At 57.9% G+C, this 17,857-nt stretch overlaps 2 protein-coding genes across 2 annotated transcripts; both read left to right on the plus strand.

The window, feature by feature from the left end:
* The first annotated feature begins 876 nt into the window (after positions 1-876).
* On the plus strand, positions 877-7,949 carry DBNDD2 (dysbindin domain containing 2). The gene is made up of 4 exons (XM_054218562.1): positions 877-1,034; positions 5,802-5,957; positions 6,429-6,572; positions 7,356-7,949. The coding sequence occupies exons 1-4, from the start codon at positions 992-994 to the stop codon at positions 7,562-7,564; spliced, it is 552 nt and encodes a 183-aa protein (XP_054074537.1). The 5' UTR covers positions 877-991; the 3' UTR covers positions 7,565-7,949.
* Positions 7,950-9,255: 1,306 nt separating this feature from the next.
* Positions 9,256-14,701, plus strand: PIGT (phosphatidylinositol glycan anchor biosynthesis class T). The gene is made up of 12 exons (XM_054218558.1): positions 9,256-9,520; positions 9,857-10,034; positions 10,855-10,982; positions 11,465-11,565; positions 11,723-11,809; positions 12,072-12,159; positions 12,241-12,338; positions 12,641-12,806; positions 12,911-13,111; positions 13,646-13,811; positions 13,938-14,021; positions 14,157-14,701. The coding sequence occupies exons 1-12, from the start codon at positions 9,271-9,273 to the stop codon at positions 14,407-14,409; spliced, it is 1,800 nt and encodes a 599-aa protein (XP_054074533.1). The 5' UTR covers positions 9,256-9,270; the 3' UTR covers positions 14,410-14,701.
* The last annotated feature ends 3,156 nt before the right edge of the window (positions 14,702-17,857 follow it).

Here is a 17,857-nt window from a genome sequence, read left to right on the forward strand (position 1 = left end):
AATACCCAGTTATCTTTAGTCATCCAGACAGTGAGACAAACGCATTGGGAACGGGACATGCCACAGACACTGGAAACTCCCTTTCAGCCAGAGAAAAGGGCAGAGTGGATGCCTCCCCCCGCGTCCCGGCTCGGCGGTGACCATGCTGCGGGCAGAGCTGGCGCTGGGCACGGCGAGGCACTGACTCACCCTGCTGAGATACAGGAAGGAGGCGGGCGGCCAAGTCCACTTCTCTGGCAAGGAGCAGCCCTGGTGTGCAGGGCTGAACGTGGGAGAAAACATCCCACATTGGCATCTGCTGGGGGTTGAGGGTCTGAGGAGGCCAGGGGCAAGCTGGGGAGGGAGCCCACGGCCCATCCACGCAGTGTGCTGTCGTCTCTCCTGCGTGATCTGGGTGTTTAAAGAAGAAAAACGGGGAAAAAAGCAAGGACGAATGGTAACTGTGCTCCCTGCCCAGGCACAGAGACCCCAGCCCTGCCCACCCCCTCCACAGGTGGCAGACCACCAGCAGCCCGGCGCTGTGGGGCACGCAGCTCTGCCTGGGGCTGCTGTGGATGGGGGGGGACCCTCTGCAGAGACCCCTCCTTGGGGACCAGGGACCCCCCACTTGGGGACTCTCTATGGCCCCCGTGAAGACCGGGTACCGTGCATGGAGACCCTGGGGACCAGCCACCCTGCACGGGGACCCTCTGCAAAGACCCTCCCTGAGGACCGGGGAGGGGCCGTAGGACTCCCGCAGCCGGCCCCGGTGGCCCCCGGTAACGGCGGGCAGCCGTGGGCCGGAACCCCGCTCAGAGCAGCAGCCGTTCGGCGGCGCCGCCGCGATGCCGCGGGGTTGGGCGCGCTGGCACCGCCCCGCGCAGCGCCCAGCGCCGCCCCGCAGCGCGCAGCATGGGCGAGCGGCGGCGGCGAGCGGCGGGGGGGTCGGCAGCCCCGAGCTGAGCCCCGACCCCATCCCACCCGGTGGCAGCAGCAGCCGCCCGCCCGCCGCATGTCGGGTCCCGGGGCGCAGAGCCGCAACCGGCGGCTGCCCGGTAAGTGCCGGTGGCGGGAGGCGCTTGGAGGGAGGGGAGCGGGGGTCAGCACCGGGGGCGGCGTGCAGGGCTGGGGCTGCCCATATCCCCCCCCCCCCCCGGAACACCCCTTGCAAAGCAGCCGTACCCCCCCCCCCGCTTCCACCCGCCGAACCCCCAGCCCCGGACGCCCCCGATGCACCAACCTGCTGCGCCGGCAGCGCTCCCCGGGCTGCTTTGGGCTTCCCCGGGAGGCTCCGTGCCTGGGATGGGGATGCTCGGGACCCCCCGGGACACCTGCTGGGAAGTGGCTGAGCTCGGGGACCTGTTGGGCCACAGGCTTGTGGCGGAGTGGCACCGGCATCCCTCGGAGCCCCCGGGAGGAGCGGATCCCCCCGTGGGGTTGAGGGGAAGAGGAGGCTGAGCAGAGCAAACACATCGGTGAGCGGCGGCCGGGGTGACAGGGGGATTGTGGGGGGACAGCCTGCCATGGATCCGTGCCCGGGGCTTGGACACTGTTCCTCGGGCGCCGCGCTGCTCTCCCGGCTTTCTCGTCCTTGGCTTCTTTCTGCTCGAATCGAAGCAGGGGCCCGTAAATAGCAGGGTCTTATGACACAGCCTCTGCTGGGGAAGGAGCTCTGGGCGGCAGGGATATTTTTAGTGCTGAGACGCAGGGGATTTGGAGATTGCTTGGAGAAGTGCAGGCGATGAAACCGCTGCACAGACAGGGGTTACGAGGTGCCATGTCCTCCCTCTCTAGTTTTCTATCCCCCCCCAGCTTTTCCCAGCAAGCAGCTCTGCCAAAACCACTGCCTCCCTCGCACTCGCCTGGTGCATTTCCTCTCACTGGGGCTACGGCTATTTTTTGCTGTGCTGCAACACGAGGTCAGACGTGCCAATCGAGAAAAGACCGTGCAGGGAATTAACACTCAGGCAGCCAGCGTGTGCAAGCATCCCGACTTAGCATGGCCTGACCCTGCACGATTCTCTGGGGCATTCCCAGCTCTCCACTCCAGCCGCTTCTCCGAAGGCTAAAGGAGCTGAAAGCCCTTGGGATTTACCCTTGTCCCGCAGCAGTTTTGCTGGGGCAGCGTGATAGGGAATGGCTTGCGATCTCTGCATGGCTTCCTGGAAGATACTATGGCAGCCAAGGAGCTGCGTCTTCTTCCCCCACTCGATCTCCTTACAGCACTGCGCGCAGGGACCAGGAGGGCAAGGCGCAGTCCGGCAAGCCGAGCAGCGGTGGGGTGCCCCGGGCCTCTCTGGAGGAGCGGAGTCAGGGGATCGGGCTCTGGGAAAGTGCAGGGAGAAGAGCAAAATTTGGCTGGGCCAGCCTGCCCCAGCTCGTCTCATTCACCAGGGAACTGGCCCATCCTGGGAGGAACCCCTCGCTTAAACTCTGCTCACCTTCCCATCACCCCCTGTCCCTTTCCACCGCCCAGATTATTTTTCAGGACCTTCTTTAAATCCCTCAAAATCTCTGCAAGGTACTGCAGAGCCATGGCCTCAAGAAAAAGCCGTCCCCATCCCCTCTTGGCCTTGTGCCTCCACTAACAAGCCTTCTCCCAGCCCCAAATACGCCCCTCCTATTCACGGGCACAGAGGGGGAGTTGTACTGGGATCCCACAGGCCAAAGAGGAATGAAAAACGCATTCCCTCCCAGCGGAAACGCAGCCAGATAATTGAACCGTGCTCCGCTCCCAGCCCAATACTGGGTCAGAGAACACCCTAAAATGGTGATCCCAGCACCCTTAAGCCCTGCCTGGCCTTCGCCCCATGCTAAACACACCCCAGGAGTTGCTCCTCTCCCAGCTCATTTCGGCGAAGCGGTGGATGGGAGAGTTCGTAGCGGTTTGCTTCGCGGCCAGCCCTCCCGTGCCTTTCCCTACCACAGAGGTGGCCATGAGCCCACACCATGGGAAGGTTGGCTCCTTGGCGTGCCCCAGCAGGGCAGAGGGACCAGTGGGGCTGGCATCCTTGCCCGCAACCCACCCTGCAGGCAGCTGCTGGGGAGCAGGCAAGAAGGAAATCCCTGCCTGCACCTCCTGGGGGAGATCCTGCCCTGCCCGTCCAGCCTCTGCACCAGCGTTTGGCCCCAGTTCCTCTCCGAGCTGCGCTGGCTAATAAGCCATGAGAGCCGGAAGGATTTGAAGGCAGCGGGGTGCTTGGTGCCATCGCAGCCGCGCTGGGCGGTTCAGCCAGCAGGGAAGAGCCTGGCTCTGAATGCTGATAAGCCTCCAGCCCCTTGGCTGAGCAGGCTGTAGTAATAACCATGACAATAGTAATAAAAGCCAGGCCACCAGCAGGTACCGACAGATCCCCCACGGTGCACAGGGGCTGCTTTGTGTGTGCGAACGTGTCCAGCAGTGGGAACATGCCAGCCGGATGAGACAATCCCCACGACTGACAGCCGGGGAGTGTGACCGGCCGTCACATGGGGAAGGGCCGCGGCAGGGAACGCTGCTCTCCTTTATTTCCCCGGCAAGCGTTGCTGAGAGGCGGCTACACTAGCAGGGCTGTTCGCTCCCCCCAAGCCCGGAAGAGCCCCGGGAGGGGGGAAGGCTCTGTCCCCGACTCTCACCACGGTCACGGGTCAGGCAGGGCCGGGCACAGCCCAGCTGCCGTCTCCCGCTGTCGGCATTCCTTACATAATGGGATCTCAGTGCTCGTGCCCAACTCTCCGGCGAGAGCTTGAAAACAAGTTCATAAACAGGTCCTGCTAATTTCTCCTGCGAGAGAAATCCTGGCGCCCACAGGAATGCTGCCACCAGCACCCGTCCTGACTCTCCCAAGCACCCTTACCTCGAGTATCGGTCACGTGCAGATGGGCAGTGAGAACATTAATGGCACAGATCAGTCATGCCCAAGGCACTTGGGGCAGTGCCCACTAGCATTTTGGTTTATTTTGTATTTGCACTGCAGGGGGATTTAGAGATCCTCCTCCTTACCTCCACGCTGGGGTCCCTTTGGCAAGATGCCACACGGAGAGCCAGTCTGTCGCCCTGAATCTGGGAGCCAGTGCAGCCTCTGTCCTGAGTCCAGCGGCTCTCCGTGGTGTGGTGAACCACAGTGGTTTGCCATGGATCCGGCAGAGCTGGGCTGGGAGGCAGATCTCTGCCTGGAACAGATGGGACAGGGCTGACTCCAGCTGCTGAAGGGAGTCAGCTCCATAATCAGTGCCTTGGTCACCCCCTCCTTGTCCCTGCCTCCATTCTCTTTTGCAGATAGCACAGGGGAAGCAGGAAGTTTTTGCCTTACCCCAGCAGTGATGCGATGCAGCCTTGCAAGAAAAGCTTCACTGGCACGGTGCATCCGCCACCATAGCTGTTAGCCGGGGCACTGCACAGCACACCGAGCCTCCACACCAGAGCAGGCACCCAGTGTTTGGGTCAGACATACCAAAGCAAAGGCCCCTTCAGGTAGCCAGGATCACCACCCTGGGCATTGCAGGAAGACGCCGAGCAGCCAGAATAGGACCAGAGCCTCTTCCAGAAAGCGCATGGTGACTGGCCCTGAGTCACAGTACATCCCCATGCTGTGCTGCAGGCACAACCTGGCCTCCCAGGGCAGGCGCCTGCAGACGATGGGGTTTAGCTGAAAGATGACCCAGAAACGGGGTGCACAGGAATCCTGGAAGGGCTCTCGGGAAGATGTGCCATTGATCTCCAGGACTTCTCACCAGGCCCACCGCCTCTCTCCCGTTTGGGTCCTATGCTGCTACATATTGCTGACAGCCAGCCCCGCTGCTGTCGTCGCCCCCGCTCCTGCCAGACAGGGTGGGGATGCTGCTTGCTCCGTTCCCTCCTCCCCAGCTTGGAGGAGCGGAGGGTTTGGGCCATGCTTAGGCAGAGCAGAGGATGTTTGTTTGGTTTCCTTGGTTACTGCACTGCCTGCTCCAGTAATCACATTTTCCTTGTGCTGGCTGGGCCAAAAGCAGCAGAGGAAATCTGGAATGGCTGAGGTCAAACACCAGCCTGGGAACAGCCGGGGCCACCAGCCACAGCCCTTCTGTGCCATTGGGTCCTTGCTGTTGTGGGTACCCAACTTGAAAGGGAGGTACCAGGCCCAGGGATGCAGCAACAAGCTCCTTCAGCAACAGCCCGAGGGCTCCCATCACTCCCTCCCGTGCGAGCCAGGGACACAGGCAGCGGCGCTGAACTGCAGGAGGAATTACAGGAATGAAAATGTTTGTGCAGGCAGAAGCCAAGCTGGCTGTGCAAGCAGAGGATGTGAACGGGGGAGCCTGCGAGCGTGGGTGCGGCTGTATTTATAGTGACGGTGGTGGCAGGGGTGCGCGTGTGCAGGGGTGACAGGGTTGCTGATGCCTTTTATTCCTTATGCATCCCTCAGCCCAGAAAGCCTGGAGCACTAACGCCAGTTCTTGTCACTGGGAATTTCCCCTGCTTGTTAGCGTTCACAGACAACCCTCTGTTTTGTAGCAAGAAAACTGAAACCTAAACATGTGCAAACCATGGCTGATCTCATAACAACACCCTTTCCCTCCTTGATAATTCACTTCAGCAGTCGTGAATGCAGCATATGAGCTCCCCACTCCTGGGTGCCCTGCGTCTCAGAAGCAAGATCTGAGGCTCCAGCACAGCAAGGGCTGGTGACGTTGCCGTTCCGGCGTGTAATGTCTATTCATGGTGACTAAATCAATGTGTGCTGGTAAAGCAGAGCAGAAGGGAATCACCAACCCCCCAGCACGGCCATACTGCTGTGAGCTGGGACAGGCAGAAGGGCTCAGACAGCCCTGCCTGGTCCAACCCTCCTCACCTTTCTCCCCAGCCGACATGGAGCAGGCACAGCGGAGCCTGGATGCAGAGCAGATGCAGCAGCAGCAGCTGAAACTACGGGACCGGCAGAAGTTCTTTGAGGAGGTTTTCCAGCATGACGTGGATTTCTTCTTCCCTATGTCTCACCTGCAGATAGAGCATCGGAGACGTAAGTGGTGCAGGCACCATCACGGGGATAGGGGTGTTTCAAGGGAACAATGACACGGGTGTTAGAGATTGGTGGGACATCTCCAGTCTAAAGGCAGCTGGGGACACGCATGTCCTGCACTGAGACAGGACCACACACGCTGCATGTGGGTGTGCTGTGGATTACTCACACCACTTAACTGAAGTCACTGCACATGGGTACCCAGGCTGGCGCCCTGCATAGTCACTGGCTTCAGACAGGCTCCTCCAGGCAGCAGTTTGGGGTGGGCACAGGGACTGCAGCGAGACAGCAGGGGCTTCCAGAGGGATGTTTTAAGGAACATGATTTTCTTGGGGGCCTCTTACCAGCAAGTAGAATTCCGTTTCCCACGGCAAGGCTGCCATCTCTCCTTGGGGTCTTGCCTGCACAGGGTTCACAGTGCCCTTTGCCTAGCACTAGCACTCGCCTTTTCACTGGCCTCTGCCTCTGCAGCCCCCTTAGGCAGCATTTCCTCCATGGAGGTGAACGTGGACATGCTGGAGCAGATGGACATGATGGACCTGTCAGACCAGGACACCGTGGACGTGTTTCTGGGCTGTGGGACAGAGGAGAGCAGCATTGCTGGACCCCTGCCAGGTACGTACAGTCCCCAGCTTGTTGAGGGCCAGGCTGGGAGCTCTTCCCACCCCCAGTGCCCACATGGACTTATTCCTCAGCCCTGGCCACCCTGCGTGCAGATCGACACACACCCATACAAAGACAAACATTACATGCTGGGGTCTGTGAGGTTGGAGGACTTCACCCTGGGCTGGTCCATGTGAGGTCCTCCATAGCCCAGAGGTACAGACCCCTGTAAATACCTTACGCTGCAGAAGACAGGAGAGCCCAGGCACTTTCCAGAGTCTGTGGGGCAAATTCTTTTGTCCTGAAGCTCCTCTGGAGCAGCCAGTGTCTTGTTAGGATTTCCCAGGTCCCTCCACGCTGCAGAGCTCACTGTGCTGAGTGGGAAGGCTGCAGGACCTCTCCACCTCCCAGACAGACCCCAGGGAGCTGGGCTTGGGTCCCACACGGAAAGCCCAGGATGCCAGCACCTTCCTCCCCATGCACACACGCTGTAGTGATTCACTGAGGCCAAGCCGAACGTCTCCTTGACTGCTGCAGCCAATGGCCTCACACAGCATGGCTCCAAGCCGTGTTTCACGCGAGACAGAAAAGACTCCACTGCCAAAAATGGGGAAGGAATGTGCAGCGCTGCCCAGAGCCAAGCCGGGGGCGTGAGGTGGGGAACAACCATGGCAGTCACATGGGGAGCAGCCTGCCTAGAAACAAGACACATGCATTGGAGGGGCTTTCCATGAAGCTTAGGGAGCAATAAACCTCCAGAAGCCTTTTTCTTTCTCTTACCGCTCTCTCCTCCAGGGGCAGATGCCAGCCAGTGCCCAGAGGAAATCACCCTGCAAGTGCCCAGTGCAGCCGAGAGCAAGTCACGCATTTCCTCCACGTCCTCAGTCTCCACGGATCTGAACAGCCTGGACACCAGCGAGGAGGGGGCCGAGACCCCCGTGGTGCAGTCGGATGAGGAGGACCTGCAGGAGGACAGTCCCAAAGAGCAGGTGGCAAGAAGCTAGCAGCTAGCTCTGCCCCACTCCCAGCCTCCTCCGTACGGACCTTCCAGCCCAGAGGAAGGAAAGCTGCTGGCACTCAGTAAACCCCATCCTGGACTGCTGCCCTGCAGGAGGAGAGAGGTGGTTTTCCCCTCCTCTCCCTTCGCAGGTTCTCCTGGCAGCCAAAGGAGAAGGAAAGGGGTATTGTAGGCTCCCAAAATTAACTCCTCAGGCTTTGCTGCTAACACTCCCTGCTTCACCCCCCCAAAATGCTCAGCATCCCACAGCCCTACCATTCCCAGAAAGCCATTCCTTGGGATCCCAGCTCCCCATGTCCCACTGACAAAGGTCCTGTCCAGACAAGCACTTAACAATGGCATACAGAGAAATAACACTCCGATCTAAACAAGCAGTGGGTGTGCGTGTTATTGGGAGAAAACAGCACTGAGGGTGAGGGTTAGGTGGGAACTGCAGGAGGGAGTGTGGTGTAAAGCCAGCATGCTCAGGGTGCCACGCAGGAGCAAACAAAGCCCAGCTCTGGCATAGAGACGATTCCTGCACCCAGGGTGGGAGCAGACAGCACGTACCTCAGCAGAGAAGGGCTGCTGTTAGTGGAGCACATCACCACACTGAGCAACTTGGGTGCTGCCTCCAGGAGGGAGAGGGCCAGCATGGCTGCTGGTGGCCTGTAACTACCTGCCACAAGCATAAAGGGGGATTTCCCATGCAAATCGGCTGAGTGGAGAACATCAGCACACACAGCATCAGCAGCTGTGGCTCCCCCAGCACAGCATGATGGCAGCAGCTCTGGCTGCAGGCTGCTTTAGAGGAGTAAAGGATGAGCCATCAAAATGAAGACAACCTCCTACAACAAAATTTGCAACCTCCTACGCTTGCTCCCTGCAGGAGTCAAGCACAAAGCCGGCCAGAGGCTGGCTGCCGCTATCAGTGGCTGCAGGCCAGGAAAGTGCTGTCCCTGCTCCGGCTGTGTCAGCACAACCGTGGTCAGCCCCAGGAGGAATGGAGCCTGGGAGATAAGCAAGAGGAGCCAGGGACCGGTCTGCATGCCGGCTGTTTGTCAGGGGGTGTTCAGGCCTTACTGCACTCCCTCCTGTGTTAGCCAACCCTTCGTCAGACCAGCTGGAAGGACCAGCCAGAGCAGGAGGTGCTGTGAGCTCCATCAGACTGCCACCCCCAGCACTGCCTTGCTGTGGCTCCAGTTTGCTTCCTCCAGGGCAGGGGGGGCCCTGGAGTGGCAGCCGGTGGAAGCAGGGTGCTTCCGGACAGCTCTGCGCCCGGAGATAGACCCTGCCTCCGGAAAGGAGACTTCAAGGAGAGAGGGCAACAGCGAGAAGAGCCGAGAAGAGGAAGTCATGCCGGGGACAGGCACAGACCTCACAGAGTCCTTGTGTACGGCAAAGCCTTGCAGCGGACCACCCAAGCTCAGGCCGCCCAAGAGCTTCCCCAGTTTCAAAAGCCAGGGGAGAGAGCCCTGGGGGAGCACCCCACAAAATGGACACGCTCACTCCTGAGGCTGTAGTGCGTGGCTGCTAGCTGCTCTCCCTCAGCCAGGCGGGTACTTCCCCCGCGGGGCCGGGGCAGGTTCCAAGGTCCAGACCTGCTCCTTGCAGCCGCTCCTCGGCCCATAGAGGAGGAAAACCGCCGGGCCGGGCCCGCACCGTGAGGGAGGAAGCGAGGCCTCGCTGGGGCTCCAGCGGCGCCGCGTCTCCATGGCAACCCCGGAAGCGGCCGCCATTGGCCGGGCGACCGGAAGCGGAAGTGCTCTGTGGGGCGGGAGCAGCGGGATGCTGGCGGCGGCGGTGCTGCTGCTGGCGGCGGCGGGGCCGGCGCTTGTGCCGGTGCGGGCGGGGCGGGACGCGCTGCGGGAGGAGCTGCTGCTGAGCCCGCTGCCCGACGGCGACGTGGCCGCCACCTTCCAGTTCCGCACGCGGTGGGACGCCGACCTGCAGCGGGGCGCAGGTAGGCCGTGCCGCTATTGGCTGGGGCAGGGGGTGGGGCTGTTTCATGAGGGTGACGACGCCACGTGATGACGTATTGCATGGGGGTGATGACATCAGTGGGGCGAATGACGTTAGAGGCAGGGGTGAGCGGGAACAGGGCACGGCAAGGCGATGGGGGCTGCAGTGACATCAGCACAAAGGGGCTCGGCGTGGTGGTGCAAGCAGGCTGCGTGTGACAACGCAAGCAGGAGTAGCGCCAAGGGATGACATCACGCGTGGCCAGGCCCTGGTGTGACGTCAGGGGCAGGGCCCTGGGGGATGCAATGGGGAGGGCAGGGACTAACGCTGCCCGCAGTCTCTCACTACAGGCTCTTCCCAAAGGCACTGGGGCGGCTGGTGGCGGCGCTGGGCGTGCGGGAGCTCCACCTCGCCCTCACCCAGGGCTTCTGGCGCACCCGCGTCTGGGGACAGCCGCCCCTGCAGGCACCCGCTGGCGCCGAGCTCTGGGTCTGGTTCCAGCCCACTGTCACCGAGTAGGTACCCCAGCCATGGGTCTCTCCCTCTGGGTCCCCTCTGCAGACACTGCTCCTGAGAGCTGTTGCCCTTCTCACATGAGGCAGCCGTGATGTGTGCAGGGGCCTCCTGGATTGGAAAATGTCCACTGGAATAAAGAGCCTGCAACCCTAGGAGCAGCATTAAGGAAAAGCAGAATGTAGCCCCACTCAGTGAGCAGGGCAGGATGTGGTGCTGAGGGAAAACCCTTGTTCACTAAAGGAACAAGTAATTCCCTTATGGGCTCTGTAATAACAGACCCCTCTCTGCAGGGGTTATATCATGACCTCTCATCTGTGACTCACTTCCTTTGACTCCCACCCAATACCTGTCACCATCTTCCATAGCACACACAGCCCCTGTTGGAGCCACAGCGGCTCTGCATGGACTCCCAGAGTTTTCTCCTCCCTACATCTGGCCTATTCCGGGTCTGCTGGTTGGGTCAGCCTTCAGAACTGCACCAAGGTGTTGCTTTAGGTCTCACAGCCTCTTCCCCATGCCCCCTGCTCTCCCAGCCCCTCTCCTCGCGCACCGGCTGCACCCATCACCAGGTTCCTGGCTGCGTGAAGCCCTGCCAGCCCAGGGACTGCCCCTGCAGTGAATGTCCCCCACATCTCATGTGTTAGAATAAAATACCAAGAGAGCTGGAGAGTGTGTGACCAGCAGCCTCTGGCTGCACGCTCCTTGCTGCTTCTGAAAGCCAGCGTGGTCATCCCAGTGTATTTATTGAATATTACTGACTTAATGCTTGTTCGGAGGATTTGAGCTGCTGAGTAGTCTCTGGTATCTGTTCTCACACAGTGTTGACAAAGCCTGGGAAGAACTGAGTAACATCCTCTCTGGAATATTCTGTGCTTCTCTCAACTTCATTGACTCGACCAACACAGTCATACCAACAGCATCCTTCAAACCCCTGGGCTTAGCCAACGGTGAGCCCTGCCTGCATTTGTCTGCCCTCTCACTCTTGCCTCTAGCTTTAGTTCTGACCTGTGCCACTGTGGGAAGTCCGGGGGCAGGTCCTGCAAGGACTCTGGATCTGGCTGTGTACAACAGAGTCTGTTAACCTCCTCCTGGAAGCATTTCCTCTCCTGATGAATGACATGTGCATTTAAACAGAGGAAACCCACAAGCAGTATGTGGCAGATTCTCCCAGGCCCTCGTCTGTCTCTGAAAAGCATTTTATGAAACAGTGAGGACTGCAGGATTGAAAGCACTCATGAAAAAATTCTGCGTACATATTCTTTCCAAATCACTCTGAAAGAGTGGGATCTGTTCCTCATTGAGCTCTTGGCATTTCAGGGATACTGAGAGGGGGGTAGGCTGTGGGGTACATGGTGGGGTGGAACAGGTCTGCTTCTGCTCTCGTACCTGTAGCAGTACCAACCCGTTGGCCCTCTACCTCCCTGCGCAGGGACAGATCACCGTCTCCTGCGATATGCTGTCCTGCCCCGGGAGGTCGTCTGCACGGAGAACCTCACACCGTGGAAGAAGCTGCTCCCATGTGGCTCCAAGGTAATGGCAAATCCTGCAGCCTTGTTAGGCTACTCCCGATGGAGCTGGGTTCCTGACAGCGACCTGGGAGTGTGCACTGAGAAGCCTCAGCAGGACCTTTCTCTCAGTGGGAGCAGAGAACCGACCCGGGGCTGAGTTTCTGCTTTTCCCCCTGCAGGCTGGGCTTGCTGTGCTGCTGAAGGCCGAGCGCTTGTTCCACAGTAGCTACCACTCGCAGGCAGTGCACATCCGCCCCATCTGCAGGGTAAGCGCAAGGCTCGGGGCTCCCTCCTTTAACACTCCCAAGAGAAAATCCAAAGCTTTCTTGTACCACTGCAGGGTGACACACTGGTTTGCCCAGCTCCTCTGCGGTGGGTTCACTGTGTCTAATACAGTTGTCATCCTGCTCTCTGGTGTCACCTGCATTCTGATGTGATTCTTGCAGTCCTGGTGGAGTTCCAGCTCCCTTCTGGTGTTCTGTCCCTCCAGAAGGTGTGATCAGAGCTGCCTCTCTTTCTGTTGTCCAGGATGCCTCCTGCCTGGCTGTGTCCTGGGAGCTCAGACAGACCCTCACTGTGGTCTTTGACACCTTTTCCAGTGGCCAAGGAAAGAAAGGTAAGCTTGGTGGCAGTGTGCTGTGGTCCTTGAGTGTCCACAGCACTTCACTCAGCCTGCCACTGACTTTGCCTCCCGCAGACTGGTCCCTCTTTAAGATGTTTTCTCGTACACTTACTGATGCGTGTCCTCTGGCATCGCAGAGCAAGGTCTATGTTGACATCTCCCCTAAGAACAAGGTAATGCTCACGGACAAGAGAACACACCCTGCTCCCTGAGTTCAGCTATTTCATGTGGCTCTGAAACATCCTCACTTCCACCCCCTGCATGGCTGGGCCACCCAGGAGCCCTCCGGGGCTAAAGAAGCGGGGTGGTTTCCTTCCTCTGAGCAGGGCCTGCAGGGTTGAGTGTGGTGGTGTTAGTAAGAGTGCTGAGCTGTCTGTTGGGTGGGAAAGCTCAGGGCCAGCTGGAGGCGCTTTGCCCAGCGCTGCCAGTTATTTCAAAGGGCACTTTTCCTTTCCTGGTCCATTTGCTTCCTCAGGAAAAGGAGTTACTGGAAGTGACACCCCCTCCAACATCTGTACATGAAGCTATTGTCCAGGGAGACAAGAGGACCTATGCTGTCTATGACCTGCTGAGCCCCTCGCTCTTCAATACATCTCGCAGCCTCAATGTGCAGCTGAAGTGGAAGCGGCCCCAAGACAGCTGTGAGTGACCAGAACTTCACTCCACCTGCACCACTGGTCAGGGTTCCAGGCCTAAAAATCCTCTGGCACTGACCCCTATTCCTGTGTCCCTTTCTCATTTGCAGCGGACCTGCCAACACCCGTACTCCATGCTCAGCGCTATGTGAGTGGATATGGGCTGCAGACCGGAGAGATCAGCACGCTCATCTACAACACTCACCCATACCGGGCCTTCCCCGTCATCCTGCTGGAGACTGTGCCGTGGTATCTGCGACTCTATGTGCACACTCTGACTATCATCACAAAGGGGAAGGAAAACAAGCCAAGTAAGTCAGCCCTCCCGGGAGCACATGCCACCTGATTCTCTTTGGCACAAGTGGCTCATTCCAGAGATGGTTTAGTCCCTCCCTTGGGCCCCAGTAATCACTGGGAAACAAAACATTTTAGAATGTTTTCCTAGCCTCCAGTTCAGCACTCACAGCAGATGAGACTTTATTAAGTCTGTTTTATAAGAGGCACATGGACAGTGTTTCATAATCCAACAAGGGTCTAAACCAAAGTGAATTGATTTTTATAGTAAAGGAGACTTGACTTAAAACTGATGACTGGGTCTTATTTTGCATTCGTACCTTTCCTGTGAACACCTGACTTTCACCTGACTTTTCATAGGTCATCAGCTCTAAAGACCAGCCCGATTTAGCTTTAACACATGCTTTTTGCTACCCATGCATCTTCACTTGCCCAGAAAACCTCTCCCAGGATAGTGGAAGCAGAAGCACCCATCCCGTGGGAGGTGTCTGGGCAATGTGAGATTGGACAAAGGTCCCACCAGTGCCACTGACGCGTCTCTGTGGGGTTAGGTTACATCCACTACCAGCCAGCCCAGGACCGGAGACGGCCACACCTCTTGGAAATGCTGATCCAGCTGCCAGCCAACTCTGTCACCAAGATCACAATCCAGTTTGAGAGGGCTTTATTGAAGTGGACAGAGTACACGCCTGACCCCAATCACGGCTTTTACGTCAGGTAACAACATACTTCAGCTCCTTCTGGGCCTCATGTACGACTTGCTGCTCAGGTCTCGGGATGGGAAAAACTCTTGCTGACTCTTTGCTGGCTGGACTGATGCTAGCGTGTCCTTTGTCTCCTCAGTTCATCTGTGCTTAGTGCCCTGGTGCCCAGTGTCATTGCGATGAAGGACGCGGACGTGGAGCAGAGCCCTCTCTTCACCTCGCTGTGAGTGTGCCTGTGCTGGGGAGTGGGGCCGTACCACAGTGCCTGCAGGCTGCCAGCCGCTCTCATCCAGACTAGTGAGCACGAAGCAGTGATCTCATGCAGGCTGACACTCCCTTTCCTGCTTCCACTCTCCAGGTTTCCTTCCTCTGATGGCTCCAGCTATTTTGTGCGCCTGTACACGGAGCCGCTGCTGGTGAACTTGCCGACGCCAGACTTCAGCATGCCCTATAACGTCATCTGCCTGACCTGCACTGTGGTGGCAGTGTGCTACGGCTCCTTCTACAACCTGCTGACCAGAACGTTTCACGTGGAAGAGCCGAGCCGCGGTGGGCTGGCCAAGCGGCTGGCCAACATCATCCGCAAATTCAGGGGGGTGCCCCCCCTCTGAGAGAAACCAGGGCAGCTGGTGCTGGCTGTGGGGCTCCATGAGGAGACCCAGGGAGCAGAGCACTGCTGCCTTTTGTCTTAAGCCTGCTCCATTTTGCTGCCTGGATCTCTCTTTGGGATCCAACAAGTTGAGAGATCGCTTCCATCGTTAAGATGGGAAGTGGTTCTAAGCCCCTTGACTACTGAACTGCACTGCTACGGGATTGGGAAAGGGTTAAGACTTCTGTTTGGGAGAGGGGTAATTTATGTGCTGTGAATGATTCTAGAAGTAAACTTGAGCTGTTTTGTACATGTGTGCTGCTCCTGGTTAGTTTTACTTCCACAACCCCACAGGCAGAGTTGACTCCGTAAGACTCAGTGAGCTGCTGAGTCTCGAGGTGCTACCCAAGTCAGCTGGGAAGAGATGCAGACACAGGAAGGGCAAGGGTTGTGATCTGCAGTGAAGAGATGGGTTTATCTGCTCTACCATCTCGCCTTCTACAACTGCCACATTTCACGGCCCCCTCCTGCCACGCTTCCCCACATTTGAGCCAGTTTGCAAATTAATTTTGGGGCATACCAAGGGTTTGGGCATACCTCAGCCATACCAAGGGTTTATTTTCTTTCTCAAGAAAAAGCTTTTCTTGCTCCCAGCTTCTATTTGCAGCATTTTGAAATGCTGCAGCTCCCCCCTCTGCTGCAGCACAAGATTCTCCTTTTGCCTCCCTGGTATCATTTCTGAATGTCTGCCCGACAGCTCCCATGCACCCACGGTGTCCCCAAAGCTTCGGGGAGCCCCCAGGCTCAGCAGACCCCAAGCACAGGGCTGTGACTGGCCGAGTTGTGCTGGTGGGCAGCAGCCTCAGTCCTCCCTGGGCTGGGAATGCAGGAACACTGACACGACTGTGCTCTTCGGTTCTTTCCATACAGTTCAAGGTACCGCCTTGCGATTCACAGAGCAGCGAGAGGCCGCTGGTGATGCTGCTCGGCCTCCAGCAGTGCCGTTTTCTGGGGTATGGCCTTTGCATCTCGGATGTGGCTTTTGTGATAGGAACAGACAACTGCCTACAAGCAGCTAAACAAAGCAGAAGGAAACCATTAGAAGAAATATTCCCCAGAATCAAAGCAAAGCACAGCCAGAGGTCTTTTAAAAGCTTTTGCTTGAACAGAGCTGGGAAGCAGCTCTGAGGAGAAGGACCTGGGGGTCCTGGTAGACAGCAAATTATCCATGAGCCAGCAGTGTGCCCTTGTTACCAAGAAGGCCAATGGCATCCTGGGCTGCATAGGGAAGACTGTGGCCAGCAGGTCCAGGGAGGTCATTCTCCCCCTCTACTCTGCACTGGTGAGGCCACAACTGGAGTACTGTGTCCAGTTTTGGGCTCCCCAGTTCAAGAGGGACAGGGAACTACTGGAGCGAGTCCAGCGTAGGGCAACCAAGATGATTATGGGTCTGGAGCACCTCCCTTATGAGGAAAGGCCGAAAGAGCTGGGACTCTTTAGCCTGGAGAAGAGAAGGTTGAGGGGGGACCTGATTAATGTTTACAAGTATCTAAAGGGTGGGTTTAAGGAGGACGGAGCCAGGCTCTTTTCAATGGTTCCCAGTGACAGGACAAGGGGCAATGGGCACAAGCTAGAACATAGGAAGTTCCGTTCAAATACACGGAAAAACTTCTTTACAGTGAGGGTGACAGAGCACTGGAACAGGCTGCCCAGGGAGGTTGTGGAGTCCCCTTCTCTGGAGATTTTCAAGACCCGCCTGGATGCAGCCCTGAGGGATGTGCTTTAGGCAATCCTGCTCTAGCAGGGGAGTTGGACTAGATGATCTCTAGAGGTCCCTTCCAACTCTGAAGATTCCGTGATTCCGTGATTCCGTGAACAGAAAGACCATAAACCCCCCGTTTCCTCCTGTCCTCCACAGAACAGTCTGTTCCCACTGGCCTGGGATCACCTTTCCCTTCCCTACTGGAGATGCCCTTCTCCCTGCAGCTCCTTACGGATCCACTCCACTGGATGGCTCCATGCAGCCTGCAGAGCTGTCCAAATATGTGAGTTTGGGACAATCCCTGCTTGCTGAGGACACCACAAGGCTGGGAGCTCATGCTGCTTCCAGCCACAGGACTGCTGCTACAGCTCCGCCAGCCAGGCTTCAAGTGCAAAACGGAATTTCTTTACAGAAAGCTAGAACTACAACCAAACAAAACCCGAGCAAGCGCACAGCTCCCGCAGCAGTGCAGGGGCAGGGGGACACAGCCAGGAGTCTCGGGCACGAGGGTCTATGTTGCAGTTTACAAAAGGATTTGGAGACCTCAAGTTGTTTCAGGATAAATCCTGCAGACTGCAACCATCAGCACGTGCCGGAGCAGCTCAGAACGGCCAAGGTGCCCCCAGCCCAGCTCCCCAGGCGAAGCCTGCGTGCCACAGGCATTAGGTGGGATCCCATAAAGCCCCCCGAGCACTGAGGCCAGCACCCATGGATGCAGCTGGCACCACAAGCCAAAGCAGACAAAAATAGTACAAGAAACACAGCACTGCTGCAAACCCAACCATCGCTTCTGCAGGAAAAAAGGTCCCTGTGCTGAGGATGATGAGGGCAGCCTCTGCCAGGGCCAACCGGCAGTCGCCATGGGCAAAGGGTGCTGGAGATGGCATCATGGCTTCAGGGCCATTCCCACGTGGTGCCATAAACCAGGAATTTAAACAGTCCATGAAGAGGTCAGCCCAGAAAAATGGCAGAGCAGGAGGGAAACTATCCTGGGCTGGATTCAAACCCGCGGGGCCATCAAGGGAGTCGGTCTTATCACATCCATCAAATGCACGGGCCAGCCAAGCAGAAAACCCTGTGGTTTTCCAGGCGGCCCTGCAACCACGGCTGGGTGGGTTTTAAACAGCCGGGAAAACCCAAGATCTTAGTGTTTGGGGTTTTTTTCCTGGGCTATTTCTCTCCCTTCCCTGGGCTGCCTCCTTGGGAACCCAGCCGGAGCTGGGCACGGCTGAGCTGTGCTTGCTAACTTGCTGTTGGATGTCTGCAGAGAGAAGGGCTGGGGCTGAAGTGCTCACAGCAGCTTGGGCTTTGCTGCCAGCCCATTGAGGGTTGCCAAAAATAAAAGTGTTTAAGGGGAGAGGCCATGGAGCCATCTCTGCGCTACATCTGAGCTGTAGCGCCAGGAAGGGAGCGGGCAATGAGAGGTGCGCAGGGCTGCCCACCCTCCTGCAGCACGGAAAAGTGGGGCCTCTTGGGTCTAGATGGGGCTAAGTCAGCAACAAAAGTGCACTGCCATGAGTGACAAGGAGGCAGCACGCAAGCAAGCCTAAAAATAGTATGCAAAGGAACACAAGAAAGCATGGACTCAGTGTGCATATTGGGTTTGCTTGGCAAGCTTTTGGTAGTGGAGGGGCTACACGCATGGCTTCTGTGAGAAGCTGCTAGAAGCTTCTCCCATGTCTGATAGAGCTCATGCCAACCGGCGCCA

The sequence above is a fragment of the Rissa tridactyla genome, chromosome 12 (genome assembly GCF_028500815.1).
Source record: "Rissa tridactyla isolate bRisTri1 chromosome 12, bRisTri1.patW.cur.20221130, whole genome shotgun sequence".
In the NCBI taxonomy this organism is placed as follows: domain Eukaryota; kingdom Metazoa; phylum Chordata; class Aves; order Charadriiformes; family Laridae; genus Rissa; species Rissa tridactyla.